Source organism: Dermatophagoides pteronyssinus, unplaced genomic scaffold, assembly GCF_027571235.1.
Source record: "Dermatophagoides pteronyssinus isolate colony J.1.1.1.1 unplaced genomic scaffold, Derpt_VIB-CSIC_2022.12 sq0038, whole genome shotgun sequence".
In the NCBI taxonomy this organism is placed as follows: Eukaryota; Metazoa; Arthropoda; class Arachnida; order Sarcoptiformes; family Pyroglyphidae; genus Dermatophagoides; species Dermatophagoides pteronyssinus.
The window spans coordinates 77,402-100,547 of record NW_027461562.1 but is presented as its reverse complement, the minus strand read 5'-3'; the positions used below and the strand labels follow the sequence as shown (position 1 = coordinate 100,547).

Genomic DNA, 23,146 nt, shown 5'->3' with positions numbered 1-23,146 from the left:
GTTGTTGTTGTTGGATTCTTGTTGTTAGATTGTTGTTGTTATTCTGTCTTTATTATGTCAATGTTGTTGTTGTTGTTTGTTTGTTTGTTTGTTTGTTTGTTGTTGTTGACGATATATCTATATGGGAATTGGTTTATTATTATTATTATTATTATTGGGTGACAAAGAAAAATAAAGCTGTCAAATATCTGTTATCTTTGTTGTCGTTTTTCTTGTTGTTGTTGTTGTTGTTGTTGTTGTTTGAAGACAGGAATTGTGTATACAAAGGGGAGAAGTTTGGGGGGGTTAATCGCAACGAGGAAAGAAATAAACAAACAAACATGAATTTGGTTTAGTGGAAAGCGAGGGCAAAAAAAAATTGAAGAAATTTCCCGGAAAAACCAACAGAAAAACATTTACGAAAATTTTTTTTTACGAAATGATAATGGAAATGTTTTCAAATAAACAAAAACAGGATATTTGTATTTAGATAATTTTTTTTAAAGTAAATTACAAATTGAAAAATAAATTCTTTCTCTGATTAAATTCAAGAGAAAATTTCCGGAAATATTCGGGGAAAAATTTCCTACAAAAAAATGACACAATTCTGATGTGTAATTCACTCTCTCTGTCTATATGTGTATGGTGATATTTGATTCACATCGATTACTATCACATCGAAATATCATGTTTTTTTGCTCGTCGATTCATTTATGATGCTAATCATAAATATACACTACTTTATGTTCTTTGAATGTGGATCAATTTCGTTTTCTTTGGAAATATATTTGTTTACTTGCCTTGTTCTTTTCTTTCATTCAAATTGTTGTGTGTCCAGTGTTCAATGTTTCTCTGAATTTCATTTTTCGATTCGATTCGATCATCATCAATGATGATATAAATTGATCGGAGGCAAAATGAATGAATGAATGAATGATGTCCATAAGAATAATAATAATGTTAATAATATTGAATAACAACAACAACAACAACAAGGAATTTTCAAAGGAAAAACATGGATTCTTTTTATATAAATTATTCTTGACCATTCTCGGAATCGAATAGAATCGAAACAAAATCAACACATCCATAAACATCACAAACAACAGACAAACAAACAAACAAACAGAGAATGATTATTATTTTGATTTTTTGATTTTTCTTTTTCAAATCTCTTCGGGGAATTCTCAATAATAATAATGTTTAACGATGTTTGTCATAATCATCATTCGTTATCATCATAAAACTATCGATAGTATCGATAGTGTTGTCATCGATTTTTTCGATTTTTGAATGATGTGGCAATTTGATTTCCTTCTGTTTGCTACATTTTTTAACGCATTTTGCTACATTTTTTTAAAAAGATACATTTTTTTCTTAACGGAAAAAACCCTTTAATAACATTTTTTAATTTTCGTTTTCATTTCATTTTCTTTTTTAAGAAAAAAATAAATAAGAATGGTGTGTGTGTGTGTGTGTGTGTAAAAAATGTTTCTCATTTGACTGTTGTTGTTTTTAAAACACTACCGGTCTTAGCAATATTACTTTTACCTAAACTTTTTGTACTTTTTTCTAAAATATCTGTAGTACTATTACTACCTGTTGTTTTACTTTTACTACGTCTTCGTCTTGGTATTGTCGATCCTAATGTTGTTTCACTTTTTGTACTAGCATTACTTTTACTACCAATACTTATACCACCTAAACTTGTACTACTTTCACGTAATTTAAATGATTTTTGACTTTTTGATTTGGATTTTTGTTTAGTTATTGATGATGATGAAGATTTTGATGATGATCTTTTTATACCACTTTTAGATGATGATGATTTTTGACCACTGCCACCACCAGCACCAATTTTACTATCAGATTTTTGTTGTTTAGATTGTTGTGATGTTTTTGTTGTTGTTAATGTTGTAATAGATTTTGGCATTTTTTTTGCAGCAGGTGATTTAGGTGAATCAAATACACCAGATGCTTCCATATTAGCCATTGCTCTATCCACTGCCATTTGTACACGTTCTTCCCATTCTTGTTGTGCTTTACTACGTGTACGTAAACGTGATAATAAAAATAATATAAATATTGAAAATAATATCATAAATGTACCAATAATATTTATAATTAATTGAAATGAATTTTCTTCTGAATCTTTATCCGCCTGTATAAAACTTGATAATTGATTCAAACCTAATAGGCCGGTTAAAACACCCATCAATAATGTTGATATACCAATCAAACGGATATTTGTTATTGATTCAATTGATTCATTATTTTCTAATTGTAATACACGTTTACCACCACCCGAACCAAATAGATAACAATTTGCACATGAATAAATAATCATTAATGTTAATGTCATCATACCGAACCATGAATGTAATGTAAAAAAATTCGGTACATCACGATTAAAATGCCAATAAACAGTTGCAATTGCACCAATTATTGTTACAATACACATTAATAATAATAATATTGAACGAATTAGACCATAGGATTTACTTTTTGGTATTAAAAATAATAATGCTAGGTTTTTTTAAATAAAAAAATTACAATTAGAAACATTTTGCTACAAAATTGCTACAAAAAAAATTGCTACAAATTGCTACAATATACTCACAATTACCACCAAGATAAACTAAACCAAATACCATCATTAATGGATGATAATTAAATATTGATTGAACATTTCCAAGGCCAAATCCACCATAAAATTGAATACATAAAATGGCCAATAAAATTAACATTGAACAACCAATAATTTGTGCAAGAAAATGTAATGAACAACTATATAATAAATCTAAACGTTCTTCACGAATTTTTTGCGATCGAGATTTTTGTGTAATTGTTTGCGTTACTTTGGCATGTATACGTTCAACTTTTCCACCACTGGAATCACTTTTAGATGTTTCACGTGTTATAGATACTTTATCACTTTTTTGTGATTTAGTTTTGCTTGGTAATGATGATGATGATGATGTTCGACTACCAATTCCGCCAACAATATCACCAAATGATAATGGTGTTAATTTTATTGGTGATTTTAATCCTGTTATAGCTGTTTGAAATGAAGTTTGTTTTACTGGTGGTGGTGGTGGTGTTTTTGGAACTATCGATGGTGGTTGTTGTTGTTTTTTTGGTTCCATTTTTACTGCCGGTGATGATGATCGTGGTGGTGTAGGTGGTTTTTGTTGTTCTTTTGATTTTGGTTTAATTTTTATGGATGCTGCTGGTGGTGGTGGTGGTGGTGGTGGTATTTGTTGTTCTTTTGCTTTTGGTTGTTCAATTTTAGCCACTTGTTGTTTCTTTGGTGGTGATGATGGCGGTTTTGGTGATTTTGGTTGAATTTTTCCACCTGCTGCTGCTGCTGCTGCTGCTGGTGGTGTTTTACGTATAGATATTTTTCTACTTGTTTCATCTACTAATGGTATTACATGACCAATTTTTTTTGATGAATCAAAACCAGTCGAATCGGTTGATGATAATGCAATAATACCTGATGCTGGTTGTTCTTTTGATGATGGTAATGTTATTGGTATTAAATCAGATTTTGATGTTGTTGTTAATCCTGTTGATTTTGTTAATTGTCCAGGTGGTGGTGGCATCAATAACAATTGTTGTTGTGGACCTTTTATTGCTTGTTGTTGCTGTTGCTGAGGTTGTGTTTGTATCGATAATCGTGGTGATGTTGGTGGTGATCGTTTTGATCCCGGTGATCTTGGTGAACGTTTACGTCTTTTCCAACTTGGTGATTTTTTTTCCACTACCTGTGTAATTTGTGTTGATTCTTTACCATGTGATATTTTTATTGATAATGTTTCTCTTGTTTCGATTGTTGGTTCAGTGGATGATTTTATTTCCGAACCTAATGTTTCAGTTTTACTCATTAATGATGGTGGTTGATCTAATTTTTGTAATGGTCCTGGTGCTTTATACGGTATTATCTGTAATGCACTAGCTGGTGCTGAAGTAGTTGTTGTTGATGACGGTGGCGGTGGTGCAGGTGCAGGTGTCATCGATCGCATTTTCGATGGAATAAATGCAGATTTTTTTGTCATCTGTGCAACAGCCGATGTTTGTGGATCACGCATTGTCATTGATTTTTCTCGACCGGTTGGAAAATTTTGTACTTTACGTAATGATTGCGTTTTTGCCGCCGCTACCGGTATCATTGATTTTGATTGTGATTTTTCAATACCTTTTTGTTGCGATTGTGGTGGAGCAATTTTTGTTTGTGAAAATAGTTTCGATTGACCACCACCAATAGTAACATTATCTTGTTTTGATTGCATTTTTGTTGTCGATACTGTTTTCGATGCTGTCGATGATGATGCTGTTGTTGAATCAAGTGATGTTGATTTTGGATCAGACATAATTGAATCAGTTTGTTTGTTTGTTGTTGTTGTTGTTGTAGATGTAAAATCAATCAATCAAACGCAAAATGTATCAACTTTGAAGAATTTCTATTTTTAGGCGGATGAAACAGAGAGAAAAATGCTTGAATTTTTTCAACCAAAAATTAACAAAAAAATAAACTTTACAATAACATTTTGAATATGAATTTCAACGATACTTATACCCGAAATTTTTTTCGCCAATCGAAAACGTAAATTCAATTTGAAAAAATTGCAAGAATCGAAAAAGAATTTTCCGTTGAATTTTTTTCCGTTGTTGAAACCAAAAAAAAACATTCGAATTATTCTCGAACAAAACATCAGTCGCCATCTAGTGTCGGTCGAACTAACCAAATTCATTTTCCATTGAAAAAAATTTACAAATTTTTTACAAAATTTTTTACAAGTTTTTTTTACAAATTTCTTTTTGTAATTAACATTTTTTTAATTATAATTTTCATTATAAATAATAAATCTTTGTAAGAAAAATAATAATTAACATTTTTTCACTTTTTGTAATCACCTTGAAAATAATCAACGAAAAAGAGAGAGTATAACTATAGCAATATCAGTATTATATTAGGCAAAAAAGAGAACTACATTGAGAAATTGAAGAAAAATTGAATTTTCCCGTTTGTTTCTGGGTTGAGATTCACTTGTTGTTGTTGTTACTGTTTGTATTTATTGAACTTTTTTCATATCGCCATTTGTTGTTGTTGTTGTTTTTGTTGTTGTTGTTGTTGATTTTGTTGTTGTTGTTGTTGTTGTTGTTTTCGATAAATATGATTTAATAAAAAAATTTGCAAACAACATCAAATAAGAAATATAAATAGCCAGGCCGGCATAAAGACGATCCATTGATATACCACATTCACGACCAGATACTCGTATATAATATGCATAAAATGTAACAATTGAACCGATAATCATCTGCACTATTTGTGCACTTGTAATGGTCATTGCCAATGGTTTAGGTAATCGTATACCCAATGCCCGTATAGCATAATATGAATACATCATTGCATGTACGAAAAAATTCATATAAACATACCAACGTGCAACTGATGTTTCATCTGCATAACAATACCATGTAAATATTAATACGGTTGCATGATGATACCAATGTAAAAATATTAATTTCTGACGACGTAATACAATGAATATTGTATCAATTAATTCGGGTAATTTTGATAATACAAATAAATATGTCCAAAAACTTGATATTGGTACCTTTTGGGTGGATGAAGTGTTAAATAAATTAAATTAGTTAATTAAATTAGAAAAATTAACCCAAAAACATACCTCTTTATGATATGAATTTGAACAAACAGAATGATAAAAACCATAATTCTTTAATATATGTATCATTTCAGGCCAAACACGTATAGTACCTGCAATTGAAAATGTAGCCAATATTATATTCCATATTATTAGGGGTAAACGTAAACGAAATGGTTTTGATCGTGATTCCATCACATTACGTCCAATATAAATAAATAATAAATAAAAAAATGACCAATAAAATGAATCAAACCAATGTTTACGCATCCAATTAACATGCTGTTGATAATGAAATTCATTTTCAAATTTAAATATAAAACTATAATTTGGTGATAATGGATTGTTTGTTTTATATGGTAACAATAATTGAAAATTATTCATTTTGTTTTTGGTTTTGTTTTTCTGCTTTGTTTCTTCTTGGTAAAACTTTGTTCAATGATTGGATTCAAAACACACAGAGGGATCAATAATTGAATGGTGATTGAAGTTTTGAAGAAATTTTTTGAAGAAGTTTTCTTGGAAGTGATGAACGATTAAAAAAAGAAATCTAAAATAAAAAATTATAAAAAAAAGTTTGAAACAAACAAAAATGTTACTAATTATATTAACACCAAGGAAGGGAGATAGGGAGAAAAAGAGAGAGAGAGAAATGGCGTGATGTATTTTGGTCAATCAGTTAAGAAATGAAAAAGAAGAAACAAAAAAAATATACACCTATCTCTCATTCGCTATTTCTCTTTAACAATTTTCAATTATCTTCTGTTTGATGATTATGATGGCGTGTGTGTTTTATTATCTCAACAAATGGTTCGATTTTCTTCAAATGATGATCATCCTTTTAGTAATTTTTTTACAAAAAAAAAAAAAAATTACCAAACATCATCCCACCCACGCATACAAATAGTGATTGTAAAAAAAAAAATTTCACTGATAAATATTTGACGTTTACAAATGAATTATTTTAGCAATTACAAAAATCATTAGTAAATCACTGGAATGAAGTAATGGGTTAATCAAACAATCGATTTATATAGAAACAAACAGAGAAAAGAAGAATTTTTTTGATGAACTAGGCGGAAAAAAAGTTGTTTTTTTTTGGTTTTTCTGGTTTTCGAAAAAAAGAAAAAATGTATCTTTTTTTTCCCCAGTAAAATGTGTGCAAAGAAATGTTGTTTGTTTGCTTGTTTGTTTTGAAAAAGGAGAAAAAAATTCTAGAATTCTGACGGAAGGAACACACACCAACGTGTTAAATAACACAACAGTAAATCTTTGCTTGCTTGCTTGTCTCGTTTCTTTCAATCGTTTTCACACATTCTTTTTTATCGATTTTTGGTTTCACTAAATATGTCCATTCAAATCAGTGAAATCAGGGGAAATTTTTCTGTTCTGTTTGATATGCAATAAACCAATCAATCAATCAATCAATCAATGACGTTCATTTCATTCCATTCATTTCAATCAAAATTCAACATTGTTTCTCTGTTTGGTTTTTCGATTGTTTTTTTTTAGCTTTTTTCAGCCTTTTCAGTTTTTTTTTTGGAAACTTGATTTGACGTTTAAAAAATTTACTACGTCAAATTTTGATTGATTGATAACCAATAATGATTTTCCTGATTGTTTTCCTCAACATTTTAAAAAAAAAACAAACAAAGTTTTCACACAGGAATTTGATTATGATGATGATCAAATTGATTACTACTAATAACTTTTTTAATTTTGAAAAAATTTTGAAAAATTCAATGAAAATTCAATGGAAAATTCAATGAAAATTCAATGGAAAATTCAATGAAAATTCGCTTGAATTTTCTGTTTTTATTTCAAAAAAATTAACCAAATTCAAAAATCATAACCACACAAATAAATAAAAAATATAAAAAACATACCTTTTATCGTTTCAAATATTGTTCATCATCATCATCATCATTTCTTCTTCTGTGTTGTTTGCGCTTGATAACTGGGGAAAAAAACAAAACAAAACAAATCAAGAAAAATGATGTTTTCTCAAAACAAAACAAAAAAAAATTGATAAAAGTAACAGAAAACCTTTTTTCAATGTTTTTCATTTCATTTCATTGTCTGTTTTCACTGCCAAACAGATCATCATCAGCTAGCCAGTTTTGCAATCTTTGTTTTTTTTTTTGGTTTTGGTTTTTCGATTCAGGCATGGCTTCTTTCTTTCTTTCATTACACCAAACAAACCGCACAACCCTATTCTTTATTCAACTATTTTTTTTACTACGTCAAGGTTAATATTCAAAGAAGAAGAAGAAAATTTTTATTATTCTTAAACCGAAAGGATGATCATCATCGATAACAGCATAACAGCATCTTTTGAAGATAATGCTACTAGTTTTTTATCTCACTATATATATCAAGCCATATAAAACACACGCCATTTAATAAAATGTAAAATGTATGTATAAATGTAGCAAAAACAAAAAAAATCGATACAAAATATATCTTCTATATATCGTATGATTTCTGTCAGTTTCTTTCTGTATATATCGTATGTATCTCTCTTTGTATCAAGTGCAAATGCTGTGGGAAAACGCGAATAGTGAAATACATGTATGATGATTTTTTTAAAAGCAGAAATATAATTGTCCTGTTATCACTGTAGTTGAATGAAATGTAAATGTAAAAAAAATGTTTCGATTTCCGTATTTGTAATATGATCCGATTTTTTTTTTTTATTTTGAAATTTTCATTTCATTTTCGTTATTTTCGTTTCGTTTTCTTTTCGTAGAATATTCTCCACTTTTTCCCTTCCTCATCATCATTAATTATTTATGACAATTTTTTTTTCTGGTTTTCGGTTTTCTGGTTTTGTTTCTGGTCAGACATCAGGTTTCCAATGGGAACCAAATGTACCGAGAAATTTGTTGTTGTTGTTTTCATTGTTGTTGTTGTTGTTGTTGATTATGATTAATTGAATAATTTCTTAATTCAATTTTTAATTAATTATTACGGTAAACAAACAAACAAACAAGATGCGTAGGTGGTACCGACTGAATGGTTAAAATGGATGTGTTAATTACTCCAGCAACAAGAAGAGAGAAGACTTATAACTGGATCAAAATAAAGGGAAAAAAGAATTTATTTAGCAGGAATTTTTGTTTTTGGGTGAATGACGTACGAACCATGGTTAACTCTAAAAATAAAACCAAAAACCAAAATCAGATTTTGGTTTGATTCGATTTTGATGACGACGAAACTTTAAACACAAACAAAAAACTTTTTCGTTTCGTTTCATTTCCATGATGATCATCATGATTAGAATCGTGATTTAAACATCGTTTTCTGTTTCTGTTTCTCATCATCATCATATTACCTTCAAACATTTGGATGCGGAGAAAAAGTTGAATTTTTCAAACAAAACAAAATCATCATCCTTGCCATTCATCGTTGTCATTCATTCGTTTTCAAATCGGATCATTGAATATTCAATGGTTGTTTGAAATTTAAAATTTTCAAATGTGAAACAGTTTTCTTGTTTTTTTTTCGATGAATTGATTTGATTCGTGGCTCAATTAATCGATTAGTTCTCCGTTAGACGTGATGGTCATTGACAGATCGTGATATTATCCAGTTTTTATTTGTTTGATCATTGGAAACCAGTTTTTTTTTCGTTTTGTTGATTTGTATCCTTCACGAAATTCTTCTTCACTTCACTTTTTTTGGTTAGCAAACATTTTCAAAAAATTTGACAAAAACGATGGCTACATTTCATCATCATTTCATTCGAATCGAACGATTCCATTTCATTCCAACGTTATTGTTGATTGTATTGATTTTCCAACAATTAATTCATAAAAATTTTTGTCAAATTTTATCGATTAATTATAATCAAATCAATCATGGTAATGCTAATAATAATTTACCCTTACGACAATCCCGACAATTTGAATCGATTTTATCCTTGTTCCAGCAAATGGTAAGTGTGTTTTGAATGTTTCAAATGTTTCAAATGCTCCAAATGATCATTATCATCAAAAGAATCAAAGTAAACAAAAAACATAACGGGAAATCCAATTTTACAAAATAAAACATTCGATTACGTCCTTTATGAACGTCCGTTTCGAATAGAAAATTCGAAACAAAAACCAAAACAAAACAAAACAAAAAAATCACCACGTCGTCAATTTTTTCAAAATTTTCATTTCTTTTTCTGATTTTCTTTTTCTTATTTTTTGAATTTCAAATCATTTATTTTGCTTGGCGCCACGAATTTCATATGAAAATGAAATGGACGAATCCTAATACAAATGATTGCTCAATAATGTTGTGATAAAATGAAAACCCTAATATTGTGATTGATTGATTTGATTCATTCGTTTTTTCTTATTGTCCTTGAATTGGAATTTAAACAAACAAATGATAAACTAACGATGATGGTTTTATCACGTCGTAATAATCCTTTAATATTAATTTTAATATTTATAATATCATTATTTATAACATTATCATTATATAATATTGTTTTATCAACATCATCATCATCAAAACGTGATAATAAGGTATGACTTTTTTCAGTCTTTCTGCCATTTAGTTGATTAATTTTTCTTTTTGTTTTTCGTTTAATTGAATCAGGCCGGTGTTGAAACAAAACCTGATCAAACATTAAAACAATGGACTAAATTGAATAATGATGATTTGCAACGTTTTAATCAAACATTGAAACGAATTTTGGTACCAAGAGTTGTTGATACACCTAGTCATGCTAATGTTAAAAATGTATTTTACCTATTCAATCTCAAATCTAACCGATTCTAATCAAATCTTTCTTCTCTTCCCCACCATTAGTTTATTGTTAATTATCTAAATAATCTCGAATGGACAGTTGAACAGGATGAATTTGAAACCAATACACCGATGGGACGGAAAAAATTTACAAACATTGTCGGAACATTAAATCCACAAGCATGTAAACGTATTGTTTTGGCATGTCATTATGATTCGAAATATTTTCCGGATTTTGATTTTCTTGGTGCAACCGATTCAGCTGTACCTTGTACAATGATTTTAGAATTATTACGAAAACTTGATCCGAAATTAAAACAACATAAAAATCAGGTTAGTGATGATGATTCAATCAATTGAAAAATATGTCTAATTTTTCTGTTGTTTCTTCCCCCCACCGGGTTAATAGAATGATGATATAACACTGCAGGTGATTATGTTTGATGGTGAAGAAGCATTTCAACGTTGGACAAATGATGATTCCCTATATGGATCACGTCATTTAGCTGCACGTTTAAATTCATTATCATCACGTTCGAATTTATGTCCACGCAATGTTGAAACCGAACTGGATCGAATACAAGTATTAATCCTGTTGGATTTAATTGGTGAAGCTAGTCCAAGATTTTGTTCATATTATTCGAAAACACAGAAAATGTTTGATCATTTATCTCGTATTGAACGAAAATTAAATCGTTTTAAATTATTGGAAACAAATCGTTTAAGTGGAACAAATTATTTTTCACGTTGTCCATTTTCAACATCCGAAATTGAAGATGATCATATACCGTTTCAAAAACTGGGAGTAAATATTTTACATATCATATCGACACCATTTCCATTAAATTGGCATCTTGAAGGTGATGATGGCCGTAATCTTCATCATCCTACCATCAATAATCTGATGAAAATATTTCAAATATTTATTCTTGAAGAATTGAAATTAATTTGAACCGAAATAATCCGTTAACCCTTTAACCCTTTAATCCAATTCGATGATGCAAAATCAATCAATCAATAACTAAATCAAAATCAAATGGCATAATTTTTCCAAAAACATTCCTTTATTTCGTTTGTCGTTTTTTATATGTTTTAAATGTTTTTGTTTGAATTTCATAAAAAATAAAAGATTTTTTTTCTTAACCCTTCTTAACCCTTTCTTCTGTTTTTGTGTGTGTATGTAGGTAAGTTTGCTACAAATGTATCGTTTTTTTTGTATCTTTTTTCTTCTATGTCGAAAAACAAAATGATACAAAATGGCCAAATGAAGATGATGATGATGACGATGGCTAAAATGAATGAATGTTTCAACATGTTCAAACATTTTTTGCTACTTGTTCGGTTGAATATTTTGTATCCAATTTCGGTATTATCGCTACATATATTTTTAGGAATTTTTTAAAAATGATGAAAAAAAATAACATTTGAAAATTAAAATCAATAGATGGCGTTTGAGAGAAAGTAATAACATTAAACAATAACAATAATAACAAAAACAAATGTTCGCGAACGTTAGTGAATTTTGAATTCCGAAAAGCAAATTATTATTTGATTGATTAATATTGGTGATGATGTTTTTGATGATTTATTCGATTGATTATTCGATTGATTATTGATGAATGGATGTGTTAGTAATAAATAAATAAATGGATGGCATAACATGCATGGTAATTATATAAATAAATTATTTACGCCTTGATCATACCCTTGAATAATTCCAATGGTATCTAATTAGGAAGGAAGATAAAAAAAACGAAAAAAGATTGGGTTAATTTTTTTTGGAAAAACTTTGAAAAACAACAACAAAATTTACCGGAAAAACAATTGTTGAATTTTTTTCCGCTGCAATTGAACTTAATGTTTGTAGATAACGTAGCTGTAATGCAGCCGGATTACCCGACATAACTTCAGCTGCTTGTCTTAATGCTTGTGATGCACGTTGTTCACCTTCAGCAGCAATAACTTTGGCACGTGCTTCACGTGCTGCTTCAGCTTCAGCTGCCATTGCACGTTGTAATTGTACTGGTAACCGGACATCTTTACTGTTTATATTTTCAACGATGGCAAAAAATCAACGATTATTGATGGTGAGCGGAAGATAAACGGTTTCAAAAACTTACATTTCAACACGTTCAACTTTAACACCCCATGGATCGGTTGCTTCATCCAATGAACTTTGCATAACATGCGATATTGATTCACGTTCGCTTAGAATTTGCGATAGATCTTTAGTACCAAGAACATTTCTCAATGTTGTAGCAGCCAACAAACGAGTTGATCGGCCATAATCTTCAACATTCGAAACGGCAACTGTTGCATTACTAATACGAAAATAAACAACAGCATCAACGGAAACTGTTACCGAATCACGTGATAAAATCTATTCGTATGATTTGAATGGGAAAAAAAGGTTCGGTTATTATTCTTCACCAAACTTTGATCATTGATCAACTTACTTCTTGTGGTGGTACATCAAACGAAACAGTACGAAGATCAACTTTACAATAAGAATCAATACAAGGAATGATAAAAAATATACCGGGTCCTTTTGCACCACCACGTACTAAACGTCCTAAACGAAATATAACAGCACGTTCATATTCTTGTACAACTTTTATGCATAAAAATAATGAAAATGGTAATGTACAAACAATCAATATTATTGATATGATTGTTAATGCAAATGCACAAAAACCAGAACTTTCGCTAACATTTGCTAAATACAGGGGAAAAAAGTACGGGGAAAGAGACAAAAAAAAAAAAAAAAAAATGATAAGTTAATTAATTAAATCAACATCAACGACAAAAAAAGGATGCTAATGATGAAATGAAATGACAGTTTTTTTTAATTAGGAAACAAGAAAATATGAATATGCAAAATATGTATAGAAAAACCTTGTTCATCACAGTTAATTCTGACAGCCGTCAAAGAACTTTTATCCGTATCGCTTGACATGTCGATGACATTTAACTTTTCAGATAGCAAAAACACAGACAGACAAACAAACAAAAATAACGATAATAAAGATGTTTAGAGAAAAAAACACAGAAAATGATGATGATGACGTTATCTTGTTTTATATGAATTATGAATTCTTCTCGTTTGTTTAGTTCGTTTCGGTTGTTTATTTTAATTATAGAATCAAGAATCAAAAGAGAGACGACAATGAAAAACAAATAAAAATATGGAAAAAACTCCCACGTGTGTGCGACGAGTGTTAATGAAAACTGATCAGCAAGAAAAACAATGGATGGATGGATCACTATGGATGGATCTATTGATCGATAACAAACTTTTTATATAGGAAAAAGTTTTCCAGAAAAGCAAAAGAAAGCAATTATGATTGTTGTTGATTGCATCCAATGATGTCATGGATCTATCCCTCTCTCTTAATTTAGTTAGATGGATTGAATGGATGAAATCATCATTTTTGGTTATCAAAAGAGTGACTAATAATAAAAAGTTAGTTTTTAATCACAAGTTTTATCGATGATGACGACGATTATGCTGTTGATGATGATTGGTGGTAATGTTGTTGAGGATTTTTGGATGTTGTCAATGATGGTTGATGATTGTTTTTTGTAGGTCATTTTTTTTCGGTTGGGTTGGTTCGTCCCCCAAAAACGATAATAACAAGTGTTAATAATGATGATGGAAAGATGCCCATACAGAAAACACTGAATGTGCTCAAAAACTGGTCAACAAGAATATTCTTCTATATGTGTGTTTGGAACGCAAGTAGAATATATCGCTATATAATCCATAATAACATCACCAAGAAACCAGAGAAAGGATGACTAAGAAATGCGACAATTTTTTGGAGATAAGCACATCATCATCAAGAACAACAAAACAAAACATATATAGAGAAAAGGATTTTTTTGCTATATGGCGCGTTTGATTGGCGTTAGTCGATTTGAAAAGCGAAAAAAAACTAGACAAAATTTTTCGTCTGATAATTCCCAAATAATCAAAGAATCTTAATCTAACTGAAAATTCTAATTAAATTAATGGAAAATGATCTGAACACAGAGAACATTGAAAAACAAGAAAGCAGTGATAAGCACAAACTATGGTAATAAGAAACAAGAAAACTTGGAAAGAATTTAAATTTAGAATAGAATTTCAGAATAATTTCCTTTCCTTGTATTTGATGTTTGCTTTTTTGTTTTGTTTTGATTGAAATTAGAATTTATTCATTCATTTCAAAATGAAATGAATGTTAAAAAGATGCAATCACACGAAGGAACAAACGATACGATAAAGAGACAACAACATTGAAACAAGAGTAAATAATGCTTCGTCAATCGTTTTTTCTCGCTATCTTTTTTTCTGATTCGGGTATTTTCTGTTTGTCTGTTCGGTTTTTTCGTCTTCAGTGGAATACAATCAGAATTTTTTGTCCGTTTTTTTAGCCACCGTTTTGAATCGAGAAAAACATAAACACTTTTGATAAAGAATTTATTACATCTTTGCCATTAAAGACAACAGAATCCTCAACAAACAAACAATCATCATCTAATCTGAATTTGATTCAGATTTCACACTTGATGATTAAAAGTTTAGGTTAAAGATTTTTTTTGATGATTCAGCAGCTAATAAGATTTGAATGTCTGTTTGCGTGTTCGTTTGTTTGATTTCTGAAATTCAGAAATTTTTTTCAATATTTAATTTCAATGTTTACGGATTTTTAAGCGATGACAGACAGACAGATTTTGTTTAGAACGAAAAAAACAATGACATTTCTGTTCTCGAAAGTGTTAACTTTTCAACAAACAAAAATTCAAGAATCAAGAATCAAGAATTCCAAATGAAAAAAAAAAACATTGTATTTAACGTCAGTCAATCAACAACAACAACAACACAGAATCATTCAAACTTTGATTCTGTTTGAATTTTGTTTGAAATTTGATTCTTTCAAAACAGAATTTCAAAACAGAATTTTTTCTTTAAAAAGTTTAAAAGTTTGAAAAAAACAAACAGAATTTTTTTGGGCTTACAACTTGATAATAGATAACCAGTACTTGCAACAGTACTTGTTTTTTTTGATGATGAATTTGCTGAATAACAATCATCAGCTCTTAATGTAGCTGATGTTATTTGTTGTTGTTGTTGTTGAAAATTATAATCATCATCATTCGATGATGATGATAACATTTGTATCGATGTTGATTGTTGTTGTTGTTGTTGTTGTCTGGATGAAATCGGTGGTCGAATTATTTCCAATAATTCATTATCATTATTCATTGATGAATCAGGAATTGATTGTTGTTGTTGAAATTGTTGTTGTTGTTGTTTTTCATCAATCGAATCACTATTGGGAAAATTTTCCATTTTTAAATTGAATTCAAAAGTCAAAAAATCACGAAAAATCAAAAGTCAAAAGTCAAAATTCACGAAAAATCAAAAGTCAAAAATCACAAAAATGAATGGCGAAAATGGATGATGCAAAATTCTTTTCAGTTAGTCAGTCTGTCAAGATTATAGCCAAGTTATAAATGATACAGGAGATCGAGGAAACAGCCATCATAAACCACAAACCATCATTATCATTATCAAACGTTGTTGATCAAAGAAAAAAAAATTTAAAAATTTTTAACTCCCAGTTTTTTTTCTCCAGTAAAACAAAAACAATTTTTTCATTCATTCACTCTACGATTAATGATTTTGTCTTGTTATCGTTACCACCACCAGAATATTCTCCAAATAAAAAAAACTATCAGAATTACCGACCGACCGACGACCATTATTCATTCATTCATTCAAATAGCGAATGAATGAATGAATGAATGGAGAAAAGAATAACAACAACAACAACAACCAGAATATAAAGAATATCATATGGTTGTTGTTGTTGTTCGTTTGTTGATTTTATTTAGAAATTTTCTTTTTCTTGGATTCCTGGGTAACCACCGTTACCACCACCACCACCACCCTCATCATTTTTTTTACATAAGAAAAAAAATTATCAAACTTCAAAAATCATCAAAATCATCATCATTATCATCATCGGGGTTGTCGTTTCATTCAAAAATATATTTTTTTTGTCATGTGCACACCACATAATGATTACATAATGATGGTTACATGATGTCGTTGTCGTTGTCAATGGTGTGTGTCCAAAAAAAAAGAAAAAGTCACTGCCATCATCAATGAAATGAAATTTGAATCCATCCAACGAAGCGAATGAGAAGAATGGAGAAGAATATTCTGATGTGATCATCATCATTATCTTTATCTCGAATGCGGGAAACAAAAACCGCATTTAAAAATAGCAAAAAAGGAGAAAAAACAAACAAGAATTGTCTTTTGGTGGCGGCCATCATTTTAAGAATTTTTTATTCTTTCATTTGACAGAATTTTATTGATTTTGTTTTTCGCCGGAATCTTTCACCACTACTTGCTATACAGCAGTAGTGTATCGATTTTATCAGATAATCAAATGCAGGGGAAAAAACATTGATTTTTTTTCTGGAAAAGTAAAATGAAAATGTAAAACATACTTGTAATTAATTCTTCTAAATGTTGATTTACAATCGGTGGACGTATCAGCTCTACGGGTAATGGTGGTGTTGGTCGTTTTTGTAATGATTTACGATTTATAATTCCTGATTGTTGTTGTTGTTGTTGAATAATTGGTGTTGATGGTAGATTATATCCAGTTTTCAGTATTGTTGATTGTTGTGAATGGCTACGAATTGATTGTTGTCGTTGTTGTTGTAAGGATTGTTGATCATTATCGATTACTATTTCAACATCATCATTAATGGTCAACGGTTGTTGCTGCGGATCGAATGATTCCATTTTTTTTTGCAGAATTTTCGATCAACAGAATGAGAATTATGTCGACGATATGAATTCACGAATCAAAATGATGATGATTCTTTTCGATTCTTTCGGTTCAAAATTCATATTTTGCGAAAAGATTTTTATTAAAAATAAATTTTTTTGTTTATAAATTCTTGTTTACAAATTTCAATAAATCATATTCATCATCATCATCATCGAATCAAGAAAACAAAACAAAACAAAACAAAAAGAAACGAAGATGATACAATGAATGGAAAAAAAAATTGAAATTCTTTAACAGAATTTTTTTTAAACAAAATGTGATCGAAATCCGAAAAAAAAATCAAATCAAAATGAATATTCTTTATTCGGAAAAATTTATTTCTTGTTTCGAATCGGTAATCAAACAGATTCAAACCATCATGATCATCATCATGATGATGGTGTTGAAGCTTGTAGTTTCCAATCCTCTAAGATTTACCATAAGGTTTTTTTCTCTTAAAAAAAAGTTTTATAAAATTTCCAATTTCTCCACACACACACACACACACAGATGTTTATATTAAAGAAAAAAAAACCCGGTGTTAAGAATGATATGAGTGTTGAAAACCATGGTAAGTGAAGAAGAATAAGAAGAAGAATGATTTACGTTCATCGAAAATAACAACCATTTTTTCTAGTTTTGTTTATATCCAAAATCAACAACAAAATTTACATTAAACAAATTTTGATACAAGAACAACGAAAAAAACAAAAGCGATGATAATTCAAATCCAAATGCAATTATCGATGTTATGACCTTAATAAATCAGATCTTTAAATAAATTTTTGTTTTTAATCCATTAACCGGGAAAACATTTTCTTGTTTCATTAATTCATTGTTTCCATTGTATTAATCGATCGATTTGATTGTATCCAAATTGGTATCGGTCCAAATGATCTCGCTTTTTCCACATTCTTCACTTTATTCATTCATTGAATGTTGCCAAAAATATTTTGAAATTTTTCTAAATCTAAAATACCACCAAATTTTAAACATATGTATAGTGCGGATGATTGTTTTGATTTTAAATCATCTGGATGATCAACATCATCGGTTAATTGTGAAACATTCAGAATAAAATCATTCAAATTTGTATTACAATCGGATAATTTTAATAAATTATCCATCGATAGAATTCGTTCAGCACGATTACCAAAAAACGTTAGATGTGATATACGAACAAGATTCTTATTTTTATCTGCAGATATATAGATGGAGCCAATTAAACGACGAAATATTTGTCCAAAACCATAGATTAATATTAGCGAAAATGTTGATATTCCACCAATCATGGCTAGATCGTTTGATTCATATGAAGCTAAAATTTAAAGAAGAAGGATCAAAAGGGTTAAAAGAGTTAATCGTTTGACTTTGACTTTGATTTTTTTTTGATTTGATGTGGTTACCTGCATTAATAAAATAACTAGCCGGCAATATTGTTGTCATCATTATTGTCATATGAAGTTTTGCACGTGCAAATATTCTACATGGTACTATATATGGAAATTTATATATTGGTATCCATTCACCTAGATCATCGGCTGGCATTCGGTTTTTTTTCATTAATTGATTTTTCCTTGATAAACTTGCATTATTATTATTAATCGATGTTGAATGAAATGTTGTTGTTGTGGAAGCCGATAATATCGACTGATATCGACGAAATAATACTGGCGGTTGACATGTTAATCGGATAATCTTACGAAAAGAAGGATAATTTTCAAATGAAAAACTTGTTTTAAAATCAAAAAAAAACTTACCTTATTCATCGGTTTTTCGTTTTTTGTTTTTCTTCTAAATTCTGTTATTGAATTTTTTTATTTACAAAAAAAAAAAAAAAATAATAACATGTGTGCGATTTGTTGATTTTATACATTGAAAGTTGTGCACAGAATTTTTTTTTTCAAAAAATAATATTATTTACAACGTATAAACATAATATCAATTCTTTGATTCTTTAAACGTTTTTTTTTATCATTAAAAATTCTCTTCTCTTCTTGACAATCTATCATTGTTATTGAAAGAAACAACAAACGAAAAGAAAATTCATAATAATGATGATGGATCATCGCAAATCTCGAATCACAAAGGTTAAATTTTCAATTTTCATTTCTAAATTTAATCCATAACGATTCTTCTTCTTCTTCTTGATTCTTGATTTCGCCTCCCGCTAACACACCAGCAGATGAAAATCTGAATGTTCTAGTTTTTTCTATCAGCAACATTACCATTATTGCCATTCAGCCGACAAAAATGAAAAAATAATAATTTTTTCATATTGTCATTTTTACATATTTTATGCTATTTTTTGAATATCATCATCAACATTGAAATCAAAACAAAACATCCAAACTACAGAAGTGTTAAAGAAGAAGAAAAACAAAAACTGAAGGAATCTATTCTTCAGTTTCTTCTTCTTCATCATCGTTATTTTTCAGTCTAATATTAGGTTTTTTTGTATCAAACAAGCCATGGAAAATTTATGGTGTGAAGATGAAAATGATCATCGTGATGATCTGGCTTGGTTGTTTGATATTTATATCCACCAATTCCTTTCTTTCTATATGATTGTTGTTATGAATATCTTCTCTTTCTTTCTCTAGAATATTGATGTAATTAGTCGTTTTTTTTCCTAATAATTTTTCATTTTTTTTTCTTTACTTCATTAAGAAATCTTTTTTCTTCTAATTAGAATTATTATCATCCATATTCCATTCATCCATTCGGCTGAAAGTCGGTCAAATCAATGTTTTTGCATATTCTTTTCATCACTATAATCATTGTCGATGTTTGAATGTCTGTTTGTTTGTTTTCTGTTATTGATTTCAATTTGATGTCGTTGTTTTGATTTGTGTTTTTGATTGCAAATCAAAATCTAAATCAAAACAAACAGCAAACAAAAACAATTCTTCCGAGAGACGAGACAGGAAAAAAGAGAAATTCTCAATCAGAATATCGATCAACAATCAATAAACGTTTGATTTGTTTTTGCAACCAAAAACAATCTCGTGTATTTCATTCAACACCTACGCACCACACACTTCAGATTATTTTCGATTTTTGTCATAATGTTTTTTGGTTGTTGTTGTTTGCATTATCACATTCGGAAAGAAAAATGTCTTCAGATTTATATCGTGATTATTCAAATGAAATACTCAAACGACCATTACCAAAATTAGAACCACCACCACCAACACTATTCGCAATGAAAAATGAAAAAATGGTCAACATTGTCGAACAACAGCGACCATCATCATCATCGACTATAATCAATGTTCCACAACAACCATCATCATCATCCGCTGCCGGTAATCATCGTAAACAACAATGGAAAGCAAATGTCAATTCAGCCATATCAGGTAAAAAAATCATGAAAAACTTTCTGGGAATTTTATTTCCCGAAAACTTTCTTATAAAAATATTTTTATTTCACGTTTTTTATTTTTTATAAAATAAATTTCGTTTGCATATTATCATTCCGACGAAATAAAATACAATCATTAAATTTTGTTAAACGTTTTAATTCATGACCAAGTATTAATATTTGTTTAATAGCACGATAATCAGTAACCCAAATAGAAATTTTTGTAAAACATGATATACGCATTGAAAATACAATACCACATATTTGTTCAATAATATCTTTATGAAATATTGAACCTAACATAGCCATTATTATTTTATACCATAATTCATTAATAATTTGATCATAATTATCTTGTGATTTTTGTAAAATAAATATCCATTGTCCACCATTCATATTAGCCGGATCTTCCCACATTGGTTTTATACCTTTACGAAATAATGCATAATCTTGATTAATACGTACCATTGATGGTGAACGTTGTTTAGCAAAAAACATCCAAAATGATTCTATTGTATCGATTTCAACTAATGTTCGTTGACAATCCATCCATTTTTTTGTTGAACGTCTTCTAGCACGACGATAATGCCAAAATACCCAACAATTTTCTAATGGATGTAATGATAATGATGATATTGTTGTTGTTGTTGTTGGTTTAATTGTCATCAAACGTTGTTGTTGTTGTTGTTGATGATTTTGTTGTTGTTGATTCAGTTGTTGTTGTTGTTGTTGTTGTTCATTTTTTCTATCATTATTTTCTGATGATTCAGCTAAATGATTGGCTAAATTTTTTAGTTCCATTTTCCGAATTTTTTGGATTTTAAAAAAAATATTTTTTCGTTTGGAAACAACAAATTTCCACGAAATCAACGACCAACCTTTAAATATTGGACAAAAAACGAACGAAAGAAAATTTAATTAAAGCGAACTTTAACACAGAAAAACATTCTTACTTTTTTTACTTTTCATTTTGTTCTAATTTGATTTAATTTAACACAGGAACTATTGGCGCCAATCCAGGATTATGTGCATTCATATTGACAATCATATCAATAATATTGATTACAATAACATTACCATTTTCATTATTTTTCTGTATAAAAGTTGTACAAGAATATGAACGTGCTGTTATATTTCGTTTAGGACGTTTAACTAAAGGTGGTTCAAAAGGACCAGGTATATTTCTAATCATTCCTTGTATTGATTCTTATCGTAAAGTTGATCTTCGTACTGTATCGTTTGATGTACCACCACAAGAAGTAAGTTGATCAATGATCAAAGTTTGGTGAAGAATAACCGAACCTTTTTTTTCCCATTCAAATCATACGAATAGATTTTATCACGTGATTCGGTAACAGTTTCCGTTGATGCAGTGGTTTATTTTCGTATTAGTAATGCAACAGTTGCTGTTTCGAATGTTGAAGATTATGGCCGATCAACTCGTTTGTTGGCTGCAACTACATTGAGAAATGTTCTGGGTACTAAAGATCTATCGCAAATTCTAAGCGAACGTGAATCAATATCGCATGTTATGCAAAGTTCATTGGATGAAGCAACCGATCCATGGGGTGTTAAAGTTGAACGTGTTGAGATGTAAGTTTTTGAAACCGTTTATCTTCCGCTCACCATCAATAATCGTTGATTTTTTGCCATCGTTGAAAATATAAACAGTAAAGATGTCCGGTTACCAGTACAATTACAACGTGCAATGGCAGCTGAAGCTGAAGCAGCACGTGAAGCACGTGCTAAAGTTATTGCCGCTGAAGGTGAACAACGTGCATCCAAATCATTAAAACAAGCAGCCGATATTATGATGGATAGTCCGGCTGCATTACAATTACGTTATTTACAAACATTAAATTCAATTGCTGGTGAAAAAAATTCTACAATAATTTTTCCGGTAAAATTTTTTCTTATTTGTTCAACAACAACAAAAAGAATGTTTCTGGAAATTTTCCGATTTCTGATTTTTTTTTGTAGATTCCTATGGAATTTTTTCATGGATTTATTCATCATAATCATCAACAACAACAACCGGCTAAAATCGATCCAACATGACCGACCTCTATCGTTAATCCACATCGCAAAATATCTTTTATAGGGGGGTGGGGGGTTTCACACTACAGCAATATTAGATTTTCATAAAATAATAGACTTTTGTTTTCGAAAACAACAACAAAAAAAAAACGAAAAAGAAAATTTCTCAGGCAGAAAATTTGTAAAAAATACGACTGGGTTTTTTCTTTAAAATTGTTTATTTAATAAAAAAAAAACTTTTATAACAAAAAAAAAGTATTAAAAATCATTTACAAAAATGATATGATTTTTTTTTTTAAATGCAGGTAAACTATGGTACAAAATATTCGACAATAGTCGTAAAAATGTATTGTTTGAATCTATATTCATATATGATTGCGGTATATAATATTGATAGGGTATTTATAGGTGAAATCTTTAATGAAATCAATCACAAACGTTTCTTCTCTTCCATTTGAATATCAATCGTTGATTTGCTCAAATTCGATATTATGATCGATAACCATTTTTCTGAGTTT

The 23,146-nt window shown here is 29.4% G+C and overlaps 8 protein-coding genes and 1 long non-coding RNA gene across 13 annotated transcripts; 2 read left to right on the top strand and 7 right to left on the bottom strand.

The window, feature by feature from the left end:
• Positions 1–1,354: 1,354 nt before the first annotated feature.
• LOC113789169 (uncharacterized) lies at positions 1,355–4,525 on the bottom strand. Its single transcript, XM_027338665.2, has 2 exons — positions 2,600–4,525; positions 1,355–2,505 (listed from the first exon to the last, which is right to left on the bottom strand). The coding sequence occupies exons 1-2, from the start codon at positions 4,350–4,352 to the stop codon at positions 1,475–1,477; spliced, it is 2,784 nt and encodes a 927-aa protein (XP_027194466.2). The 5' UTR covers positions 4,353–4,525; the 3' UTR covers positions 1,355–1,474.
• Positions 4,526–4,793: 268 nt separating this feature from the next.
• LOC113789170 (very long chain fatty acid elongase 6-like) lies at positions 4,794–7,983 on the bottom strand. The gene is given in 4 exon segments (XM_075823850.1): positions 4,794–5,155; positions 5,157–5,603; positions 5,676–6,201; positions 7,538–7,983. Coding segments are annotated over 3 exon segments (894 nt in total). The 5' UTR covers positions 6,036–6,201; positions 7,538–7,983; the 3' UTR covers positions 4,794–5,068.
• A 443-nt stretch (positions 7,984–8,426) lies between these two features.
• On the bottom strand, positions 8,427–9,615 carry LOC142646026 (uncharacterized). Of its 3 annotated transcripts, none has more exons than XR_012847050.1 (3): positions 9,536–9,615; positions 8,791–9,373; positions 8,427–8,722 (listed from the first exon to the last, which is right to left on the bottom strand). It is a non-coding gene; the product is annotated as an uncharacterized LOC142646026 (long non-coding RNA). The 3 variants fall into 3 exon arrangements; XR_012847049.1 differs by having other exon boundaries at positions 8,795–9,373; XR_012847048.1 differs by having other exon boundaries at positions 8,427–9,373.
• Positions 9,367–11,537, top strand: LOC113797038 (glutaminyl-peptide cyclotransferase-like). Of its 2 annotated transcripts, none has more exons than XM_027347358.2 (4): positions 9,367–9,588; positions 10,245–10,388; positions 10,458–10,727; positions 10,804–11,537. In XM_027347358.2, exons 1-4 carry the CDS (start codon positions 9,370–9,372, stop codon positions 11,344–11,346), a joined length of 1,176 nt encoding a protein of 391 aa, XP_027203159.2. In that variant the 5' UTR covers positions 9,367–9,369; the 3' UTR covers positions 11,347–11,537. The 2 variants fall into 2 exon arrangements, with proteins under 2 accessions (XP_027203159.2, XP_027203150.2); XM_027347349.2 differs by lacking the exon at positions 9,367–9,588 and adding an exon at positions 10,023–10,171.
• Positions 11,437–15,856, bottom strand: LOC113797029 (mechanosensory protein 2-like). 2 transcript variants are annotated; one of them, XM_075823847.1, is made up of 6 exons: positions 15,396–15,856; positions 12,851–13,110; positions 12,515–12,774; positions 12,208–12,436; positions 12,100–12,121; positions 11,437–11,769 (listed from the first exon to the last, which is right to left on the bottom strand). In XM_075823847.1, the coding sequence occupies exons 1-6, from the start codon at positions 15,727–15,729 to the stop codon at positions 11,711–11,713; spliced, it is 1,164 nt and encodes a 387-aa protein (XP_075679962.1). In that variant the 5' UTR covers positions 15,730–15,856; the 3' UTR covers positions 11,437–11,710. The 2 variants fall into 2 exon arrangements, with proteins under 2 accessions (XP_075679962.1, XP_075679963.1); XM_075823848.1 differs by lacking the exon at positions 15,396–15,856 and adding an exon at positions 13,290–13,685.
• Positions 15,857–16,709: 853 nt separating this feature from the next.
• Positions 16,710–17,321, bottom strand: LOC113797051 (uncharacterized). Its single transcript, XM_027347369.2, has 2 exons — positions 16,899–17,321; positions 16,710–16,798 (listed from the first exon to the last, which is right to left on the bottom strand). The coding sequence occupies exons 1-2, from the start codon at positions 17,197–17,199 to the stop codon at positions 16,734–16,736; spliced, it is 366 nt and encodes a 121-aa protein (XP_027203170.1). The 5' UTR covers positions 17,200–17,321; the 3' UTR covers positions 16,710–16,733.
• Positions 17,322–17,992: 671 nt separating this feature from the next.
• Positions 17,993–19,154, bottom strand: LOC113796839 (transmembrane protein 186). The gene is made up of 3 exons (XM_027347130.2): positions 18,988–19,154; positions 18,634–18,925; positions 17,993–18,545 (listed from the first exon to the last, which is right to left on the bottom strand). Exons 1-3 carry the CDS (start codon positions 18,994–18,996, stop codon positions 18,157–18,159), a joined length of 690 nt encoding a protein of 229 aa, XP_027202931.1. The 5' UTR covers positions 18,997–19,154; the 3' UTR covers positions 17,993–18,156.
• Positions 19,155–19,925: 771 nt separating this feature from the next.
• On the top strand, positions 19,926–22,845 carry LOC113796798 (stomatin-4-like). The gene is made up of 5 exons (XM_075823849.1): positions 19,926–20,586; positions 21,591–21,850; positions 21,925–22,184; positions 22,263–22,491; positions 22,572–22,845. Exons 1-5 carry the CDS (start codon positions 20,343–20,345, stop codon positions 22,647–22,649), a joined length of 1,071 nt encoding a protein of 356 aa, XP_075679964.1. The 5' UTR covers positions 19,926–20,342; the 3' UTR covers positions 22,650–22,845.
• On the bottom strand, positions 20,634–21,688 carry LOC113796828 (eukaryotic translation initiation factor 4E1-like). Its single transcript, XM_027347119.2, has 2 exons — positions 21,545–21,688; positions 20,634–21,469 (listed from the first exon to the last, which is right to left on the bottom strand). The coding sequence occupies exons 1-2, from the start codon at positions 21,558–21,560 to the stop codon at positions 20,673–20,675; spliced, it is 813 nt and encodes a 270-aa protein (XP_027202920.2). The 5' UTR covers positions 21,561–21,688; the 3' UTR covers positions 20,634–20,672.
• Positions 22,846–23,146: the final 301 nt, after the last annotated feature.